The sequence below is a fragment of the Salvelinus alpinus genome, chromosome 6, assembly GCF_045679555.1.
Source record: "Salvelinus alpinus chromosome 6, SLU_Salpinus.1, whole genome shotgun sequence".
Taxonomy (NCBI): Eukaryota; Metazoa; Chordata; class Actinopteri; order Salmoniformes; family Salmonidae; genus Salvelinus; species Salvelinus alpinus.
In genome coordinates, this window is record NC_092091.1 from 76,803,033 (window position 1) to 76,822,722 (window position 19,690).

The window sequence follows — 19,690 nt, forward strand, 5'->3', positions numbered from 1 at the left end:
CAGAAGCTTCTAAAGCCATGATATCATTTTCTGGAATTTTCCAAGCTATTTAAAGGCACAGTCAACTTAGTGTATGTAAACTTCTGACCCACTGGAATTGTGATACAGTGAATTATAAGTGAAATAACCTGTCTGTAAACAATTGTTGGAAAAAATTATTGTGTCATGCACAAAGTAGATGTCCTAACCGACTATAGTTTGTTAACAAGAAATTTGTGGAGTGGTTGAAAAACGAGTTTTAATGACACCAACCTAAGTCTATGTAAACTTCCGACTTATATATATATATATATATATATATATAGTTTATTACGAATTGGAGGTGCTCCTCTTAAGGATCGGCCCCTTTTCTAAAAATGTTGCCTAAAATGACATACCCAAATCTAACTGCCTGTAGCTCAGGCCCTGAAGCAAGGATGCATATTCTTCGTACCATTTGAAAGGAAACACTGAAGTTTGTGGAAATGTGAAAGAAATGAAGGAGAATAAAACACATCAGATCTGGTAAAAGATAATACAAAGAATAATTTTATTTGCACCATCATCTTTGAGATGCAAGAGAAAGGCCATAATGTATTATTCCAGCACAGCTGCAATTTAGATTTTGGCCACTAGATGGCCAGTGTATGTGCATAGTTTCAGACTGATCCATTGCATTTAAAATAACTTTGTGTCAATAAAATGTTTTCATTAACAATAAATGTTGAACTATACATCCTTGTTAATTTGATGTTTGGGAGAGGAATCATACAATGTTACATGCATTTTTCTACAGTAAAATAATGCTTCAATGTTTTTATTAAATCAGAGGTAAACACATTCTTTATGTTTGACAAAACTGACAAAAATAAACAAAAGAATAATGAACTTGTTACATAATCTTTTAGCATGCATGCAACTACAGTAGCCCTTAATACAATACATTTCAATTGTATCAGACAAAGACCAGGACTATAAAAGCCTTTTCCAACGTACAGTATGTATGCATCTGTTTGAGGCTTGCTGTCATGGTAATCTAAACATAATCACATATCCATAGGTATAAAACTCTAATGGACCATTGACAATAACATGATGTACATTCTGCATGACATTAGGATCCCTTTCAGCCCATCATTGGGCTGGTCTTTCAAAGACTAAATGAATGACATACATTATCAAACTAAATCAAATCAAAGGCAATACACAATATCAAAGATCAACCAAAGAAATGACCTTCACTTAATTTTTACAGAGTTACACTTCTATCTTGCACTGATATACTTGTAATCACAATGAACATAATCTACATTCACTTCTAATCAAGACGGTTATAAAAACAATTGTGAATATATTTGTCTAACATTATGATTGAATGTTAGAGTCAATCACAGTCCAAGTCAACTAGTAGTCAACAGTATGATTATAATCTCTACCCGGCACAGCTAGAAGAGGCCTTGCCACCCCTCAGAGCCTGGTTCCTCTCTAGGTTTCTTCCTAGTTTCCTGCCTTTCTAGGGAGTTTTTTCTAGACACTGTGACTCTACATCTGCATTGCTTGCTGTTTGGTGATTAGGCTGGGTTTCTGTATAATTAGAATCTGCTGAGGTAAAAAGGGATTTATTAAAGACATTTGTTGATTGTGTATGTATGGTATAACTCCACCTTCCTTCCTACACTGCAGGTATCTGTCAGTCTACAGTATGTAAAGTATAACTCCACCTTCCTTCCTCTACTGCAGGTATCTGTCAGTCTACAGTTTGGTATAACTCCACCTTCCTTTCTATACTGCAGGTATCTGTCAGTCTACAGTATGTATGGTATAACTCCACCTTCCTTCCTACACTGCAGGTATCTGTCAGTCTACAGTATGTAAAGTATAACTCCACCTTCCTTCCTCTACTGCAGGTATCTGTCAGTCTACAGTTTGGTATAACTCCACCTTCCTTCCTACACTGCAGGTATCTGTCAGTCTACAGTATGTAAAGTATAACTCCACCTTCCTTCCTCTACTGCAGGTATCTGTCAGTCTACAGTATGTATGGTATAACTCCACCTTCCTTCCTATACTGCAGGTATCTGTCAGTCTACAGTATGTATGGTATAACTCCACCTTCCTTCCTATACTGCAGGTATCTGTCAGTCTACAGTATGTATGGTATAACTCCACCTTCCTTCCTATACTGCAGGTATCAGTCAGTCTACAGTATGTATGGTATAACTCCACCTTCCTTCCTATACTGCAGGTATCTGTCAGTCTACAGTATGTATGGTATAACTCCACCTTCCTTCATATACTGCAGGTACCTGTCAGTCTACAGTATGTATGGTATAACTCCACCTTCCTTCCTATACTGCAGGTATCAGTCAGTCTACAGTATGTATGGTATAACTCCACCTTCCTTCCTATACTGCAGGTGTCTGTCAGTCTACAGTATGTATGGTATAACACCACCTTCCTTCCTATACTGCAGGTATCTGTCAGTCTACAGTATGTATGGTATAACTCCACCTTCCTTCCTATACTGCAGGTATCTGTCAGTCTACAGTATGTATGGTATAACTCCTTCCTTCCTATACTGCAGGTATCTGTCAGTCTACAGTATGTATGGTATAACTCCACCTTCCTATACTGCAGGTATCTGTCAGTCTACAGTATGTATGGTATAACTCCTCCTTCCTATACTGCAGGTATCTGTCAGTCTACAGTATGTATGGTATAACTCCACCTTCCTTCCTATACTGCAGGTATCTGTCAGTCTACAGTATGTATGGTATAACTCCACCTTCCTTCCTATACTGCAGGTATCTGTCAGTCTACAATATGTATGGTATAACTCCACCTTCCTTCCTATACTGCAGGTATCTGTCAGTCTACAGTATGTATGGTATAACTCCACCTTCCTTCCTATACTGCAGGTATCTGTCAGTCTACAATATGTATGGTATAACTCCACCTTCCTTCCTATACTGCAGGTATCTGTCAGTCTACAATATGTATGGTATAACTCCACCTTCTTTCCTATACTGCAGGTATCTGTCAGTCTACAGTATTGTATAACTCCACCTTCCTTCCTATACTGCAGGTATCTGTCAGTCTACAATATGTATGGTATAACTCCTCCTTCCTTCCTACACTGCAGGTATCAGTCAGTCTACAGTATGTATGGTATAACTCCACCTTCCTTCCTATACTGCAGGTATCTGTCAGTCTACAGTATGTATGGTATAACTCCACCTTCATATGCTGCAGGTACCTGTCAGTCAGTAATGTCAACTCAAACACTAGCCTTGCTACACGGCCTTGATGAAGGTGTTGGCAGTAGCTAAATGTGTTCCTACACTGATATGCCAGTATTAAACAGCCTTTTAATCTGCAACTATCTGGTAAGAGTTCCATGGTATCTTTTGCATTGTCATTTTCCTAGTTTAGTCTAAAATGTTTCTAGTTTATAATTTTCTAAGGTGGTACCTTTTGATCAGTTTCTTCCTTCAACAAACCAATCAAGGTACGTGAAAGGTAAAAAGTACCTGATCAGCTGTTCGAGGGTGAAGTTGTATTGGAATTTAGAGATTAGCAATTTATTTCAAGTTCTTGGTTCTGGCTTTTTGATAAGAAACATTCATGCTTGGTGAGTTATTTCTGGTTGACATGTCTGAAATCTTTGATTGGCCAATTCTATGTTTGGGTCAAGAAGAGTCATGCTATCGTTTCCCACTTTATTTCACGTTGAATGCGTTTTTCAAGCTCTTCAATACATCATCATATGTTAATGTCTTCCAGTCCTCTGGGATATCAGCAGGGAGTGCATTTGTGTCTTTAGCAATTCTCTCATTGAATGTGGCCATCACATACTTCCAGTAGTCTGAAGCCTCAATGCTGGAATCTCCAGTTATGATCCAGTCAGGGTAATATGTCTGGTAGTCCTTGTAGAGGTGAGGTTTTCCTTCATTCAGGTTTGTGTTGAATTTTCTGTCACTAATCACAGAGGATGAACATATGTCAGTTCTTAACACAGTTGTCTTTAAATTCACCCAACCCGTGATACCCTGCGGACGGTGAATAGAGGTGAAGTGCTTGGCATGCTCCTTACCTCCTGCTTCACAGGGTGCACCGCAGAAAGGACATTGCTTGCCACAGCCAAACAGACTGGTGAACATCTTGTCCTGAGGCTTGAATGGCAGAGATCTGAGTCTCTCTTTGATGTCTCCTCCCTTATCATATTTAGCTGCCAGTGACTGTTCCATTTTTCCCACAAACCCTGTGAGGTCGTCAGCAAACTGTTCTGTGTTAGCAGAGTAGTTCAGAGTCATGATGGAATCCAGAGCATCCTTAGGGAAAACAAGCTTTTCTTCAAGGGCACAACACATATTCTGAATGAATGTCTTGATATATTTTACAGTGTGGGTTGTGTTTCTGATATTTGAAATTTCCGCAGTGATGATCTTGACTATCTCTGAAAGATGTTTATTCTCCAATTTCTCCAGTCTGTTGTCCTTTGAGAGTTGTTGGACAATGTGGTCAATCAGCCAGTCCTTCACAAAACGTTCATATCGGTTTATGTACTCACTATATTTCTCATATTCTCCATCAGTCAGGAGTTGTTTCAAAATGGAGAACTGGAAAGCTCCTCGGGTGCTGTAACCCTCTGACCCTTTACCTGTCTTCACTTCATCAACCACATCAGGACCAATCATTTTGGTCACATAGTCCTGTACAGCTGGCAGTAAGAGCTTTGTGAACTCTTCAGCTTTATTTAGGCACTGGTCTCGGTTATGAAATAAGTCTATGAAGTCAGTAAGGTACTTGTTCTTAGACTGTTCCAGACACTTCCTTGGGTCGTTGAATGCAATGAAATCATCATGTTTCTTTTGAAATGTTCTTGCTGCTATGCCACAGATGTGCGTCTTCAGTTTAACCTCACATTCCTCAGAAACTTTACGTTTCTTGTTTTGTTGTGATGTTTGATCAATTATTTCAAGCAGCTCTTTGATGTAAGTGTCATGGTAATCTGTTTTGCTTTTCACCTTCTGGGTTATAAACTCCTGACACTTTTTTATGATGTTGTCACACAACTCTTGCAGTTTCATCCTGAGATGGTCTCTATTCAAGCGCATCACAAAGCCTGTAGTCTTCTGCCACCAATCCCCTGGCTCTACAACAAAGGGTGTCTTCCCACAATCAACCAAGCTGTTTCCAACCAACATACTATTGACGTAACCCGACCTCATAGATAAATGGTCATGTAAAATTCTGAAGGCATCCTGAGCAACATGTCTTCTTGAGAGTCCTCTGAATTTGATCTCAGACAGAGTTTTCTTCCACATTCTTTCAAACACTTCTCTGAGGGCCTCATCCGACAGGACAGATTTGTTCTGTTTACAGGTTTGAAGCAAAGCCAGCACTTTTTTTTCTAGTATACTTGCTTGTGAGCACTTGATGTCATCAAGTTCTGTCATTCCCTCTTTGATTTCAACAGCTTCTTGTAGTTTGTTCCTCACTGTGTTTTCTGTCTCTCGTCTCAGTGTTTTGGCACTGGACACAAAGTCCTCCTTGAATTTTTCCACCAGATTGACATGGTCATCTTGTTTTTCAAAGTATTTCACTAGATTGTCTTGTATTTCCTTTTCTCCCAATGACAGTTTCCCAGATGCTTCTCTCATCAAGACTTGTAGCACATCTCTTATGGACCTCTGGGGATGTTGATCTGTCATGACAATATTGGATATTTTAGTTTCAGCACTCACCATCCAGTTATACATCTCCTTCTGGAAGGTCCATTCCCAACCATTGTACTCAGAGCATAATCTGGTGTATGCATCTGCAACCAAGCTGTTTCTGAAACTAAAGATGAATTTCTCAAATTTCACTGCCTCCCACAAGCTTTGTGTCCACTTCAGGAAATGTGTCAAGTCATCATTTCTCTGACAGATTCTGAAATCTTTCATCAAGGTCTTCTTGAAGTTGTACACAGCCTCAATGTAGCCTGCATTGACTGGAGCCATAGGGGGAGTCCCATGCCAGAGTCCTGGGATGTAGCAGCAGCTTGTGTCTGGATCATACTCCATCACATCAGTGAACTTGGTGATATTCTCCTTCTTCTCCATTCTGGCTGCTGCCTGCGTCATTTCATTCAACTGTTCCAACAACTTCTTCCTGTCCCTCATGTTGTTGTCATGAGCAGACACGTCTGACACATTCTGGTGCACAAAATGACATATCGGCTTCTTCCCCACTTCCTTCATCCTGATAAAAGCATGAACAACAATCTGCAGAATGTCTTTCATCTCTGTGGAGTTCTCCATGGCCATGTTGATGATAGTGACATCACTGAGTCCAATCACCAGTGTTGCCAATTCATTTTCATGTTCATAGCTATCATCTAGTTGAGACAACTCTGGTGATTTCAACCCCTCTGTGTCAATCACCATGATGAAGTCACATTTCAGCTCCTCCTTGAGGTCTTTGTGGACTTTAATCAGTAGCATGAAGGCCCCTCTGGTGCATCTTCCACTGCTGACAGCAAACTGGACCCCAAACATGGTGTTGAGGAGAGTGGACTTCCCAGTGCTTTGAAGCCCTAAAACTGTGACCACCCGGATCTTGCTGTTGGAGTCCACAAGAGTATGAAGTTGAGTCAGTACAGATGATATCCATTTCAGAGGGATATTTGATGCATCTCCATCCAGAAGCTCAATGGGGAAACCATCCAACAGCATCTGAGCACACAATCCAGGGAGATGCTCCATCTGTTTCCTTTGAGGACTGTCTTCAGGGAGGGAGCAGGAAGCTTCATATAACTGGCCCAACTCACGCAGGAAGTGTTCAAGTCCCAGGGAACAGTCAGATAACTGCTTATCCAAATCTTTAATGTCATATTTTTTCTCCTGAGAATTTTGGCAAAGATCTTTGTACCGGTCCCTCAAAGCAGACAGGTTCTGCCGTGACAGATTGTCCAGATTTATCCGCATCCATCTGAGGAAATAGGAACGCTCCGCTCCTGATCTTGACATTCCTAACATAAAGCTAGCCATTGCATCTGACATGTCAAATGTATGTTGCTTCTCTCTCAGCTCTTCCTCCTTTTTCTTCAGAGAGCTCTTGTAGTGTTCAATGTTTTGATCCCCTGCTTTTCTCAGTCTACATCTCTCTTTCTCCAAATGGGAAAGCTCTTTCCAGATTTGTCCTTGTAAAGGTAGCGTTTCATTTTTGAATTTAATTGTGTCTGTGATGTTCCTGGTGATTTCATCTGCCATCTTCCAAGCACTCTGACACTCATCACAGTCTCCATCAACCCAAACCCCCATCTGATGAGCCATGTCAGCCATGTTCTCAATTGTCAATCGGTTTGGACTTTTTTTGATGATGTCACCCACAGATGACTGCAGGATTTTGACAAATTCTGCATCATTCTGCTTATTTTTCACAATCACGTTTTTTTCATTGATACTGCAGTTTCTGATAAGTTTTTTCAATGTGTCTACTCTGAACATTTTTCTTTGAGAGTTGACAACCAGAAATAACTCTGCCTTAGTTTTTTTGCTTTTCAAGATCTTGAAGAAATCTGCCTCTAAGTCATCAGTGAAAATGTAAACTGCCACTGATGTTTGACACAGAAAGGAGAACTCTGTTTCAAAGGACCTGATGTCTCCTCTGAGATTGGCCACCGCCACAGGCTTAGTGAACATGTCTATGTTTCTGTTCCCACATGGAAAGTACCAGCTGATTTCAACGAGGCCATCTGAGATTTGTCGAGATGCATTTCCACATTCCATATCATGATGAACAAAAGTGTCATGGTACTGTTGAGGGTTACTTAGCAACTTGTTCAAGCTCTGAGACTTGGACAAGCTGCTCTCTCCTAACCTAACAAAGGACACCATCGGAATATCAGAGAGAACTACTCTCTCTTCCACAAAAGCCTTTGTGGCTGCTTGTGAAGACGATCTGAACTTCTTCACTATGTCCCTCAAGGCCCACAGCATCAAAGTGCTTCGTTCTGTGTCACAGTTGGGCAGCAAAAGAGGAACAGCAAACTGACACATGGACATTTTCTGGACCATCTCCTGCTGCAGGAAACCATCTGAACACAGAAACAGGGCAGTAATCAGGTCCAGTGGATTAACGACATTACTGCTCTCAGTGTCAGTGTCCAGGTTGTCTACATCACAATAGGAAACCTCCTGGTCAGTGGTCAGACATTTCACACTCCTAGCATTCACATTTGCCATCATTAATTTCTTCAGGAAGGCCCCTGGAAGTGACTGCATAGTGGTAAGAGGTTCATCTGATGTAGTATCAGCATTTATCTCAAGGACAGTACTTAACGTCAGCTTGTTTTCATAATGATCTTCTAGTCCAGTCTTTGACAACAGCTCCCTGAGAAAAGGTCCTGTGAATATAAATGAAAAGAGAGCCATGATTACAAATCCTCTTCAACGTGTAGCAGAAAAGCACACTAACAGGTGTTTTACACTGAACTATGGATGAAGTTAAAGCAAGCAGAGGCAGACCATCTCTGAGACACAGTGACTCACAGAAATGGAAGCAAACATTTAAAGGTGAATTCAGATATTATCAGAAAATCCATCGAGCTCCTAAACTCCAAAGGGAAGTAATTATTGAAGAACCACGTTAATGAATCAAGTTAAGGTGACTGGTGCAATTAGAAACATTCAATTTTGCAAACTGAAATTATTTTGGATTTGTGTGCCAGTGAAAACTGTTCACAATGTAATGTAACATGAGACACAAAAAGTTACTTTGTTACACTGTATTTCAGAGATCTGCATCCCCCCCCAAATATACAGCTGGATCCAGGATTCTTACAGGGTTTCAAGTTCAATGTCTAAATGAACTTAAATATTTACTATATGATTTAACGATAAACATAAATGTTTCCATAAATGCAAGGAAAGAAAAGCAGTGTTTAATGTCACACAATTTTTACTGAATCCATCAAGACACCAACCATGAGAAAGGGTTTAATCACAGGTTTAAAAATCTACTTGTGAATTTTGTAGCTACAGGAAAAGGAAACACCATCAAAATAAAGGGAACACCATCATAAAGTGTCTTAATAGGGGGCTGGGCCACCATGAGTGAGAAAAGCTTCAATGTACCTTGGCATGGATTCTACACATTTCTGGAAATCTATTTTTAATTTTAACTTTATTTAACTAGGCAAGTCAGTTAAGAACAAATCCTTATTGTCAATGACAGCCTAGGAACAGTGGGTTAACTGTCTTGTTCAGGGGCAGAACGACAGATTTTTACCTTGTCAGCTTGGGGATTCAATCTAGCAACCTTTCAGTTATAAGTCCAACGCTCTAACCACTAGGCTACCTGCCTTGTGACACCATTCTTAGATAAGAAATATAATAATTTGGTGTTTTGTTAATAGTGGTGGAAAATGCTGTTTCAGGCAGGGCTCCAGAATTTCCCATCAGCTGAGTTGAGATCTGGTGAGAGAGACAGCCATGGCATATGTTTTACATCGCTTTCACACTCAAACCATTCAATGATCACTTATGCCCTGTGGGTGGGGGCATTGCCATCCTATGGGGGCATAGCCTTGGTAGCCAGAATAATAGACTAAATAATGGCCTGCCTAGCATTTTATATGACCTTAGACATGAACGGATGTTAATTGCTAAATTAACTCAGAAACCACATTTACATTTAAGTCATTGATCAGACGTGAAGTGTGAGGGCAATGAAAGGAACTGGTATGAAGTTAAAACATCTTGAGAATATAGGGGGTGCTGTTTCAACTTTGACATTTTGCCTCTCCAAATTAAACTGCCTCGTACTCAATTCTTGCTCGTACAATTTGCATATTATTATTACTATTGAATAGAAAACAATCTCTAGTTTCTAAAACCGTTTAAATTATGTCTGTGGGTGGAACAGAACTCCTTCTACAGCGAAAATCCTGACATGACTTGCGAAGGTCTGAGAATTATGCTCTGATCTGGGTTCAGTTTAAAAGTCTGTGTATATCCTATGGCTGGAAATGAACTGCACCCGCCTTCCCCTGGATGTCAGTAACCAATGAGAAGTGGAATGGGCTCTCTACGTAGCTGTCCGAGTTTATAAAGCCAGAAGGAACGAGAGTACCTTTCTTTTTCTCGTTCTTTTTCTCGTCATGGCGCAGGGCAAGACCTCAGGATGAAATTTTGGAACGCTCAGTTATCGACCTTAGATGTATCCGTCTGTAATTTAATTAAATATAGGTGTTAGAAACATCATAACAAAGTTATTTGAAACCGATTTATATCAGTTTATGCGAGTATATTGCTATTTTTCTGAATTTCCTTAGTATTTCGTTTGAGGATTTGGACATGTGTGTGCGACATAGCTACTGTCAGCAGCTAATTCCAAAGGTGAAGAGGACGTTTTACAACAAAGCAACCATTCTTTTGGAGAAAGGACACTTTGCCCAAGATACTGATGGAAGCTCGTCCAAAAGTAGGAACTATTTATGATGTTATTCCGTATTTATGTGGAAAAATGTAATAGTGTTTGGTCGCCATTTTTTCAGGCACTGGTCTGGCTGCAACGCACACTATATGTCTAGTAACGTTAATTTTAAAAATCTAACACAGCGATTGCATTAAGAACTAATTTATCTTTCAATTGTTGTCCAACTTATATTTTTTAGTCAAGTTTATGAATAGTTTTTTTATTAGAATAGGCGCTTCTCCAAGATGGCGTCGGCCAGAATGCATGCAATGTTTTTACAGATTACATTGTATAACCACGATTTATGCTGCTAAATATGCACATTTTCGAACAAAAGCTATATGCATTGTGTAATATGATGTTACAGGACTGTCATCTGAAGAATTCTGAGAAGGTTAGTGAAAAAATTTATATATTTTGGTGGCGATAACGATATCGCCCCTTTTGCCTGGATTCAATGCTGGGGTGATGTTAGCTCATGTGGTATGCTAATAACGATTTATTGTGTTTTCGCTGTAAAACACTTAGAAAATCTGAAATATTGTCTGGATTCACAAGATGTTGGGCTTTCAATTGCTGTACGCTGTGTATTTTTCAGAAATGTTTTAAGATGAGTAATTAGTTATTTGACGTTGGTCTCTGTAATTATTCTGGCAGCTTCAGCACTATTTCAGATTGCAGCTGCAATGTAGAACTGTGATTTATACCTGAAAAATGCACATTTTTCTAAAAAAACATATCCTATACCATAAATATGTTATCAGACTGTCATCTTATGAAGTTGTTTCTTGGTTAGTGGCTATATATATCTTTATTTAGTCGAATTAGTGATAGCTACTGATGGAGTAAAAAAATGGTGGAGTAAAAAAAGTGGTGTCTTTTGCTAACGTGGTTAGCTAATAGATTTACATATTGTGTCTTCCCTGTAAAACATTTTAAAAATCAGAAACGATGGCTGGATTCACAAGATCTGTATCTTTCATCTGGTGTCTTGGACTTGTGATTTAATGATATTTAGATGCTTGTATTTACTTGTGACGCTATGCTAGGCTATGCTAGTCAGCTTTTTTACTGTGGGGGGTGCTCCCGGATCCGGGTTTGGTAGCAAGTAGAAGTTTAAAGTAACTGTCCAGTGAAAATCTCAATTTTAAAAGTTCATATTCTAAAAACTTGGGGGACAAAAGGAGGGTTTAAGATGTTCAGAGCAGCTTCACTCCGGTGTAGAATGTATGTTATTGAATCTCAATAGTGTTTCCATTATTTTGGCAGTTACCTGTATGTTCCCGCATTACAACTTAATGTAAATGTTTTTTTTAAGTACTTACGTTTTCCCTCCCAAAAATGTTAATTATGTCACTAATATGGTAATTAAATATAGGTCATATTTAATAGAAAACATATTTAATAGAAAAAGTTATTTTAATTAAAGCTGTAATCCACAATAGGTGAAAAACCCTTAAACGGGTCCATCCTTTTTATTAAGAATTCACAATGGGGACTGATGGATTCTGTTAAAATGTAACATGTTTCAAGTTAAACTGTAGTTTGTTTGTATCCTGTGTAGTGAATGACTACTATGAGTATTAATGGAGTTTAGGACATGAAACTGTGTGTATGCTAAGTGAGAAAAGTTGACCTAATCAGATAAGAGGAAATTGCCTAGGATCAGAGAGCAGGGTCAGGCCTAGGACAATGAAGATGGACTGGTTGTGATTCTGACATCTAGCTGAACAAAGAGGACCATGGACATTCCACAGGGGAAAGGAGGGAAACTCATTGGGTGTCACGACCTGGCCTTAGTTATCTTTGTTTTCTTTATTATTTTAGTTAGGTCAGGGTGTGACATGGGGGATGTTTGTGTGTTTTTGTCTCGTCTAGGGTGTTTGTATTGTCTAGGTTTTTTTTTGTAGAGTTCATGGGGTTGTGTTCAGTGTAGGTGTTTATGTAAGTCTATGGTTGCCTAGATTGGTTCTCAATTAGAGACAGCTGTCTATCGTTGTCTCTGATTGGGAGCCATATTTAGGCAGCCATAGTCATTAGGTAGGTTGTGGGTGATTGTCTATGTGTAAGTTACCAGTGTCTGCACTTATTGTTTATATAGCTTCACGTTTGTTGTTTTGTTTAGTTTGTATAGAAGAATAAAAGAAGATGTATCATTATCACGCTGCGCCTTGGTCCTCCTCTCTTTCACCATACGACGATCGTGACATTGGGGTCATAAAATGTATTGCTGGGGAGGTGACATCTACAAGGGAAGAGTATAAAATGTGTTGTGAACTTCCTTTTTTTTGTTTTACTTTATTTATAGATTTTCAGATATAACATCAAAAACAGTACAACCCCAAACCCTCATTCTCTTCTCCCTCCTTCCACTTCCTCCCTCCCACCCTCCACTCCCTCCCTCCCTCCAAACCACCCTCCCTCCCTCCCTCCCTCCCTCCATACCAACCAACCACCCACCAAGGCATGTTACGTCCGTCGTCGGAAGGAGACCAAGGTGCAGCGTGGTAGGCATACATTATACTATTATTTTCAATGACACCAACAAAAAAAAAGCAAAACGAACGTAAAGCTATATGCAGTGCAGAAAGCAACTACACACAAACAAGATCCCACAACTGAAGATGGGAAAAAGGGCTGCCTAAGTATGATCCACAATCAGAGACAACGATAAACAGCTGCTGATTGGGAACCATACTAAGCCAACAAAGAAATAGACAAACTAGAATGCCCACCCAAATAAACAGGCTCTCTAAGGTCAGGGCGTGACAAGGCATCTATAAAAGTAAGTTAAATAGGAAAGAAAAAGAGAAACAAACAGCAATAGAAACAAAAATAATGGGAAAAAAACGTTATATCAAAATTCTTATCGGCACAAATGGCCACAAGAACAGACATGCTTACCAAACTATGCAAGTTCCACTAAGTAAAAGATAGGCTCTCCACGTATTGTATTAATGGGGACCAGGTTAAATCAAACTTTTGTCGGGACCAATGCAAAGATGACATCCCCTCCTTATCCCACTGCATAAAGGAGGGCGGCTTTGCAGACTACCATGCATCATTTGCTTGATACGTGGTAGCATTCTGGTCTAAAGGAACTACCCCAAAAGTGTCAGTGACCGGGTTGGGGCTAACAGTTGTATTACACATATGTGAGAATACCTCAAAAAATGGGGTCCCAGAGGCCACTCAAAGATTGGCATGACCAAAACATGTGTCCCACAGTCGCTGGACTCTGGTGGCATCACAAACACTTGGGGTCAACATTTGGGTATATTTTTGAGTATATATTTTTGTAATAGAGATGGTGCAAAACCTGAAACTGAATAAGCCCATGCCTTATGCAAAATGATGATGTGTGGATACGCTTAATACTTTGTTACCATATATCAGCGGGTAGCTCGCCACCTACGTCTCGCTCCCATGGAGATTTTGTATTTGCAAAGGAAGGCGGATTAATGTTCTGTATTATGTCGTATAATCTGGAGATTGTGCCCTTCAGATAAGGGTTAGGATCTAAGCACCTCTCAACTGGACACTTAGTGGGCTCGAGTGGAAATGAAGGGAAATGTTTTTGGCAAAGTTGCGAGTTTGCAGGTATCTAAAAAAGTGGGTATTGGGAATATTATTGTCAACCCTTAGAGTATGGAATGAGATGAATGTGTTATCAACAAATAGGTCACACAAAAACACCAGACCGTTCCTAAGCCAGAACTGGAATTCCGTGTCAATCTATGACGCTGGGAAGAGATGATTAGATGTTAATGGGGAGAAGCCGCTTGCTTGTTTAATGCTAAAGTGACCAGATTTTAAGGGGTTCAAAACAATGGGGTTCAAAACATGAGTGCCAAGGTTCATGGGCATTGGGGAGCACAGGAGCGATTTCGGAGAAGTTGGAAGGCTTGACTGTAGCTCCATGATGGCCCAAATTGGACCATCCTTGTTTTCAAATGTAGAAAAATTTGCTGACCAGTAGCAGTGTAAAAAACTGGGAAGGCCCAGCCCGTCTGCTTAGGTCTCTCTAGATATACTTTTTTTTTTTTTTGCCATATTTGCCTTATTCCAAATGAAGTTGGAAATGTAGCTGCCAAGTTGTTTGAACACCGACTTTGGCAGGAATATGGGAATCATTTGGAATAGTACAAAAACCTAGGTAGTAGAGTCATCTTAACAGAATTAATGTTCTTCAATAATTAATGAAATCCTGGTTAGTGCGCTCCAGGAGTGTTTTGAAGTTATGTTTAAACAGAGCCTTAAATGAGCGTGTGACCTTCATCCCCAAATAAGTAAAGACCTGATGCTCCACCTTAAATTGGAAATTGGCTTACCCAATTCCTTCTGCTAACTGATTAATGGGGAGGAGCACACTTTTTGTTAGGTTTAACTCCAAACATCCAGAGACACCTTGTGAGTTATGTTGCCCCTTAATATTCCCTTAATCCTCTCCTCCGCCTGCAGGGTGATAGAATGAGGCTCAATACCCTTATATAATAGGAAAGGAGATAAACATCAACCTTTCCTGCCTGTGGAGAGGGAAGTAGCTGGAGGTAATATTGTTGGTGCGAACAGAAGCCACGGGGGACAAGAACAAAATCTTAAGACAGGAAAGAAATGACGGGCCAAACCCTAATCGCTCTAGTACTGTACATAGATATTTCCACTCAACCCAGTCGAAAGCCTTTTCAGCATCAAGAGAGCTGACAACTTCTGGCTGTAGAGTTGAGTGATCAGAATAAAGAACATTGAATAGCCAGCGCATATTATAGAAAGATTGCCTAACTGAGATAAATCCGGTTTGGTCAGAGTTAATTATATTAGCCATCACTGTCTCTAAATGGAGAGAGAGGACCTTAGTGAGAATTTTATAATCGAAGCCCAAAAGGCTTATAGGGCAGTATGAGCTACAGTCTAGGGGATTCTTGTCTTTTTTAAGCTAAATAGTTGACTGGGTAAGTGTCTGTGGCAATTTCTGACTAGAAAGGATTTCATTGTACATTGAGCTGAGGATAGGGGATCATTTAGAGGAGAAGGCTTTATAGAATTCAATAGGGATGCCATCAGGCCCAGGGGCTTTACTGCTCTGCATGGACTGGAGTGTTGTGAACTTTCTAAATGTATGCACTCAGCTGACTTTATCCCTGGCATTAAAGACTTGAAACTTCTCATGAGCGTTTGGTCTCAATTCCTTATTGCAAAGAGGTTACAATATCGTTTTTCTTTTTAACAGGACTGAGGCACTTGTATTCTCAAAGTGTCTGGGTTTGTTGTAAGACCCTTTTAATAACACATTTTTAGGCAGCTACTAAAATACATATGGAAGAGTACGGTAAAATGCATTGAAGGGTAAGTCACCAAATAAGTATTTAACCAAAAAACGCTGCAACCTTTTCTGGGCCAACTTCCCTGGAGAGGGAGGCACTTGTGTAGTCAGGGTAACTGGATCTTCTTCTGGCAGAGAGGTCACAGCACAATATTTATCTGTCATACTTTTCTGTACCTCCTCCTGTAGCTGGCTAACCTGCTCCTGCATTGCTTGCATTGACTGCTGTTGATTCAACATGAAGCCCTGTAGCATGGCTCAAAGCGCTGCCATGCCATCAGGAGTGACAGGCTGTGAGGAGGTTTCATGCTTAATTTATTCAGTGACCACTTGTGCCCTGTGGATGGGGCATTTTCATCCAGTGGGGGTACAGCCTTGGTGGCCAAAATAATGGCCTGCCTAGCATTTTTATACATGACCTTAAGCATGAAGGGATGTTAATTGCCTAATTAACTTAAGAACCACACCTGTGTGGAAGCACATGCTTTCAATATATTTTGTGTCCCTCATTTACTCAAGTGTTTCCATGATTTTGGCAGTTACGTGTTGCTTCCCACATTATGTCTTATTGTAATAATGTTAGCTGATGTACGAAGGGCTATATAAAAGATATTAGCTGATGTACGAAGGGCTATATAAAAAAAAAAAAAAAAATTGAAATTGATTGATTAATGTGGGGGGAAAAAATCTGAAATATTATCAATTACTTATCAGCAGCTCTTATATGTTGTCCACCACATGCAAAACATAAGTAAACCTTTTTAATAGTTTGTAAATGCTTATTAATATTTTTTTATAACAAAGCGTTACCAAATCCTATGTCATTGAAAGTGAAGTGTCATGGTACCTTGGGTTGTTTCTCCTGAGGAACCCTCCTTCCTTGGTTTAGACTCTCTGGCTTTTGTCATTGGCTGTTTCTCTTCCAATTCCTATAAAAAGTTGAATTCATAGGTTAACATGTTTAACATATTATGACATTGAATCTAGAATTCTGGTCTTTTGATGATGAAGCACAATAGCTTCCATTTAGAATAATGGCACATTAATGCCTAGTCTGGCATGCCTAGTTGGGGCTGAATTCATACTACGGCTGTAGTTGTGATGCATATCTTACTGATATTGTCAATGTTACATCAGGATAGGCAATATGTTTGAAAAATGAAAGTGACTATACTTTCAAAATGAATGTCTCGCGTATCTTCCCATTTTAACTTGGGCAATAAATTATTTTTTAAGGTCCAGTATACCCCTGTTAAAGCGGCAGCCAAACCGTCCACAATAGACTATTCCATTTTTTCTCAGTGAACCTCTAAAAAAGATAAAGATCTCACCCACTACATTTCATGAGAGCAAGATCACACAATGTAATAGAACAACAAAAGTGGGTGGCTGCTATCTTGGATTTTATGGAAGTACATTTTTTCAGAGTAGCCAACTCAGCACAATCCTAGTCATTACCCACCTTTTGTTCTCCATGTTGTCCCTGATGAGTCTTTTCTCTCAAGCCCTTCTCTGGTTTGGAAAAGGATGGGGCTAAAATCTCTGGATGGGGCTTTCGGGAAATAATACATCCACAAAAACAGTGGTTACACTAGAGCCGCACAGTTACAGTATATATTTTATTGTAATTCACTTTACATCATTTTATGTTGAGAATGTACATACAGATGTAGGGTCTAAATTTGATACATATTTTGTTCCTCTGAATTTTCCTTCAAAGGAGCTTCCTGATTGAAATAAATTCACTGAAAACCCACACCAACATTTTTAACAGAATTGCTCTTTTCATGTAGCCTACTTTTGGTCAGCTAATAAGCCTAACCAACGATCAAGCAACATTATGGACTAAATGTAAAATCCTGTTACTGCAGGATTATTTTGCTGTGGCATTATAGGACAAATTAAGATGCTCCATCTGTACACAAAATGCTGAAAATCAACCTTATTTAACCGTAAACAGAGGCACTTAGCTTTGACCTTGAAATGAAACATATCATATTACAGGAACATGATCAGCATGACCACTGAGGATAGAAATCATGTAAATGTGTCTATTACCCTTTCTGCCTCCTCCTTATTGACAATGCGTTCACCTAACACCTCGGGTGGGCCTGGAATTAAGGGAGAGATATAGTACTTTAATAAGGGCAGAATCTCAGATGCAGAAGGGAGATGCAGTAAGATCAGATACAGTAAAACCTTTGTATGTGTATGAAATGTATAATCCACCTCCGTTATATCACCCACACACCCAGTTAAACACATACTCGTGAAGACTACAATTATATAATGAAGATACATGTTTGGTATATTTCCATTACTGTGTCAACTTGAATATTTTTCTGAGTTTTGACATTTAAAACATGTACATTTAAGTCATTGATCAGACGTGAAGTGTAAGGGCAATGAAAGGAACTGGTATGAAGAGCTTTAAAGTAACTGTCCAGTGAAACTCTGACTTTTAAAAGTTCATATTCTAAAAACTTGGGGGACAACAGGAGGGTTTAAGGTGTTCAGAGCAGCTTCACTCCGGGGTAGAATGCATGTTATTGAATCTCAATAGTGTTTCCATTATTTTGGCAGTTACATGTATGTTCCCGCATTACATCTTAATGTAATAATGTGAAAAAAAACTGCAGATAATTGTTTTTTTTTATACTTAGTTTTCCCTCTAAAAATGTTTAATTATGTCCCTCATATTGTAATTAATTATAGGTTGTATTTCATAGAAAACTGGAAACACTGGAAAGTACATTAAAGCTGTAATCCGCAATAGGTGAAAAACCCTTAAAGGGGTCCATTATTTTGATGAACAATTCACATGGGGACTGAGGCACTTGTCTTCTGAAAGTGTCTGGGTTTGTTGTAAGACCCTTTTAATAACACATTTTTAGGCAGCTACAAAATACATATTGAAGAGTAATGTAAAATAAACTGAAGGGTAAGTCGCCAAACATAGTAATAAATCCTTACACTGAAAACGCTGCAACCTTTCCTGGGCCAACTTCCCAGGGTTGGGAGGTACTTGTGTAGTCAGGGTAACTGGATCTTCTTCTGGCAGAGGGGTCACAGCACAATGTTTATTTTTATTAAATTTTTTATTTAACCTTTATTTAACCAGGTAGACTAGTTGAGAACAAGTTCTCATTTACGCCTGCATCCTGGCCAAGATAAAGCACAGCAGTTCGACACATACAACAACACAGAGTTACACATGGAATAAACAAGCATACAGTCAATAATACAGTAGAAAAAAAGATAAGTATATTTACAGTGAGTGTAAATTAAGTAAGATAAGGGAGGTAGGGCAATAAATAGGCTATGGTGGTGAGGTAATTACAATATAGCAATTAAACACTGGAATGGTAGATGTGCAGAAGATGAATGTGCAAGTAGAGATACTGGGGTGCAAAGGAGCAAGATAAATAAATAAATACAGTATGGGGATGAGGTAGTTGGATGGGCAGTTTACAGACGGGCTATGTACAGGTGCAGTGATCTGTGAGCTGCTCTGGCAGCTGGTGCTTAAAGCTAGTGAGGGAGATATGAGTGTCCAGCTTCAGTGATTTTTGCAGTTCGTTCCAGTCATTGGCAGCAGAGAACTGGAAGGAAAGGCGACCAAAGGAGGAATTGGCTTTGGGGGTGACCAGTGAGATATACCTGCTGGAGCTTGTGCTACGGGTGGGTGCTGCTATGGTGACCAGTGAGCTGAGATAAGGCGGGGCTTTACCTAGCAGAGACTTGTAGATGACCTGGAGCCAGTGGGTTTGGCGACAAGTATGAAGGGAGGGCCAGCCAACGAGAGCGTACAGATCACAGTGGTGGGTAGTATATGGGGCTTTGGTGACAAAACAGATGGCACTGTGATGGACTGCATCCAATTTGTTGAGTAGAGTGTTGGAGGCTATTTTATAGATGACATCG

The 19,690-nt window shown here is 39.6% G+C and overlaps 1 protein-coding gene across 1 annotated transcript in view; it reads right to left on the reverse strand.

Annotated features, from left to right (window-relative positions):
* Nucleotides 1-524: 524 nt before the first annotated feature.
* LOC139579407 (up-regulator of cell proliferation-like) overlaps nt 525-19,690 on the reverse strand; it is a 29,508-nt gene continuing 10,342 nt past the window's right edge. Inside the window, exons 6-10 of the mRNA XM_071407999.1 lie at nt 18,740-18,820; nt 17,825-17,877; nt 17,229-17,318; nt 16,614-16,695; nt 525-8,371 (exon numbers count right to left, since the gene is read on the reverse strand). Of these exons, the coding sequence (XP_071264100.1) occupies nt 3,699-8,371; nt 16,614-16,695; nt 17,229-17,318; nt 17,825-17,877; nt 18,740-18,820 (4,979 nt within the window). The 3' untranslated portion in view covers nt 525-3,698. The remainder of the gene's footprint in view (nt 8,372-16,613; nt 16,696-17,228; nt 17,319-17,824; nt 17,878-18,739; nt 18,821-19,690) is intronic.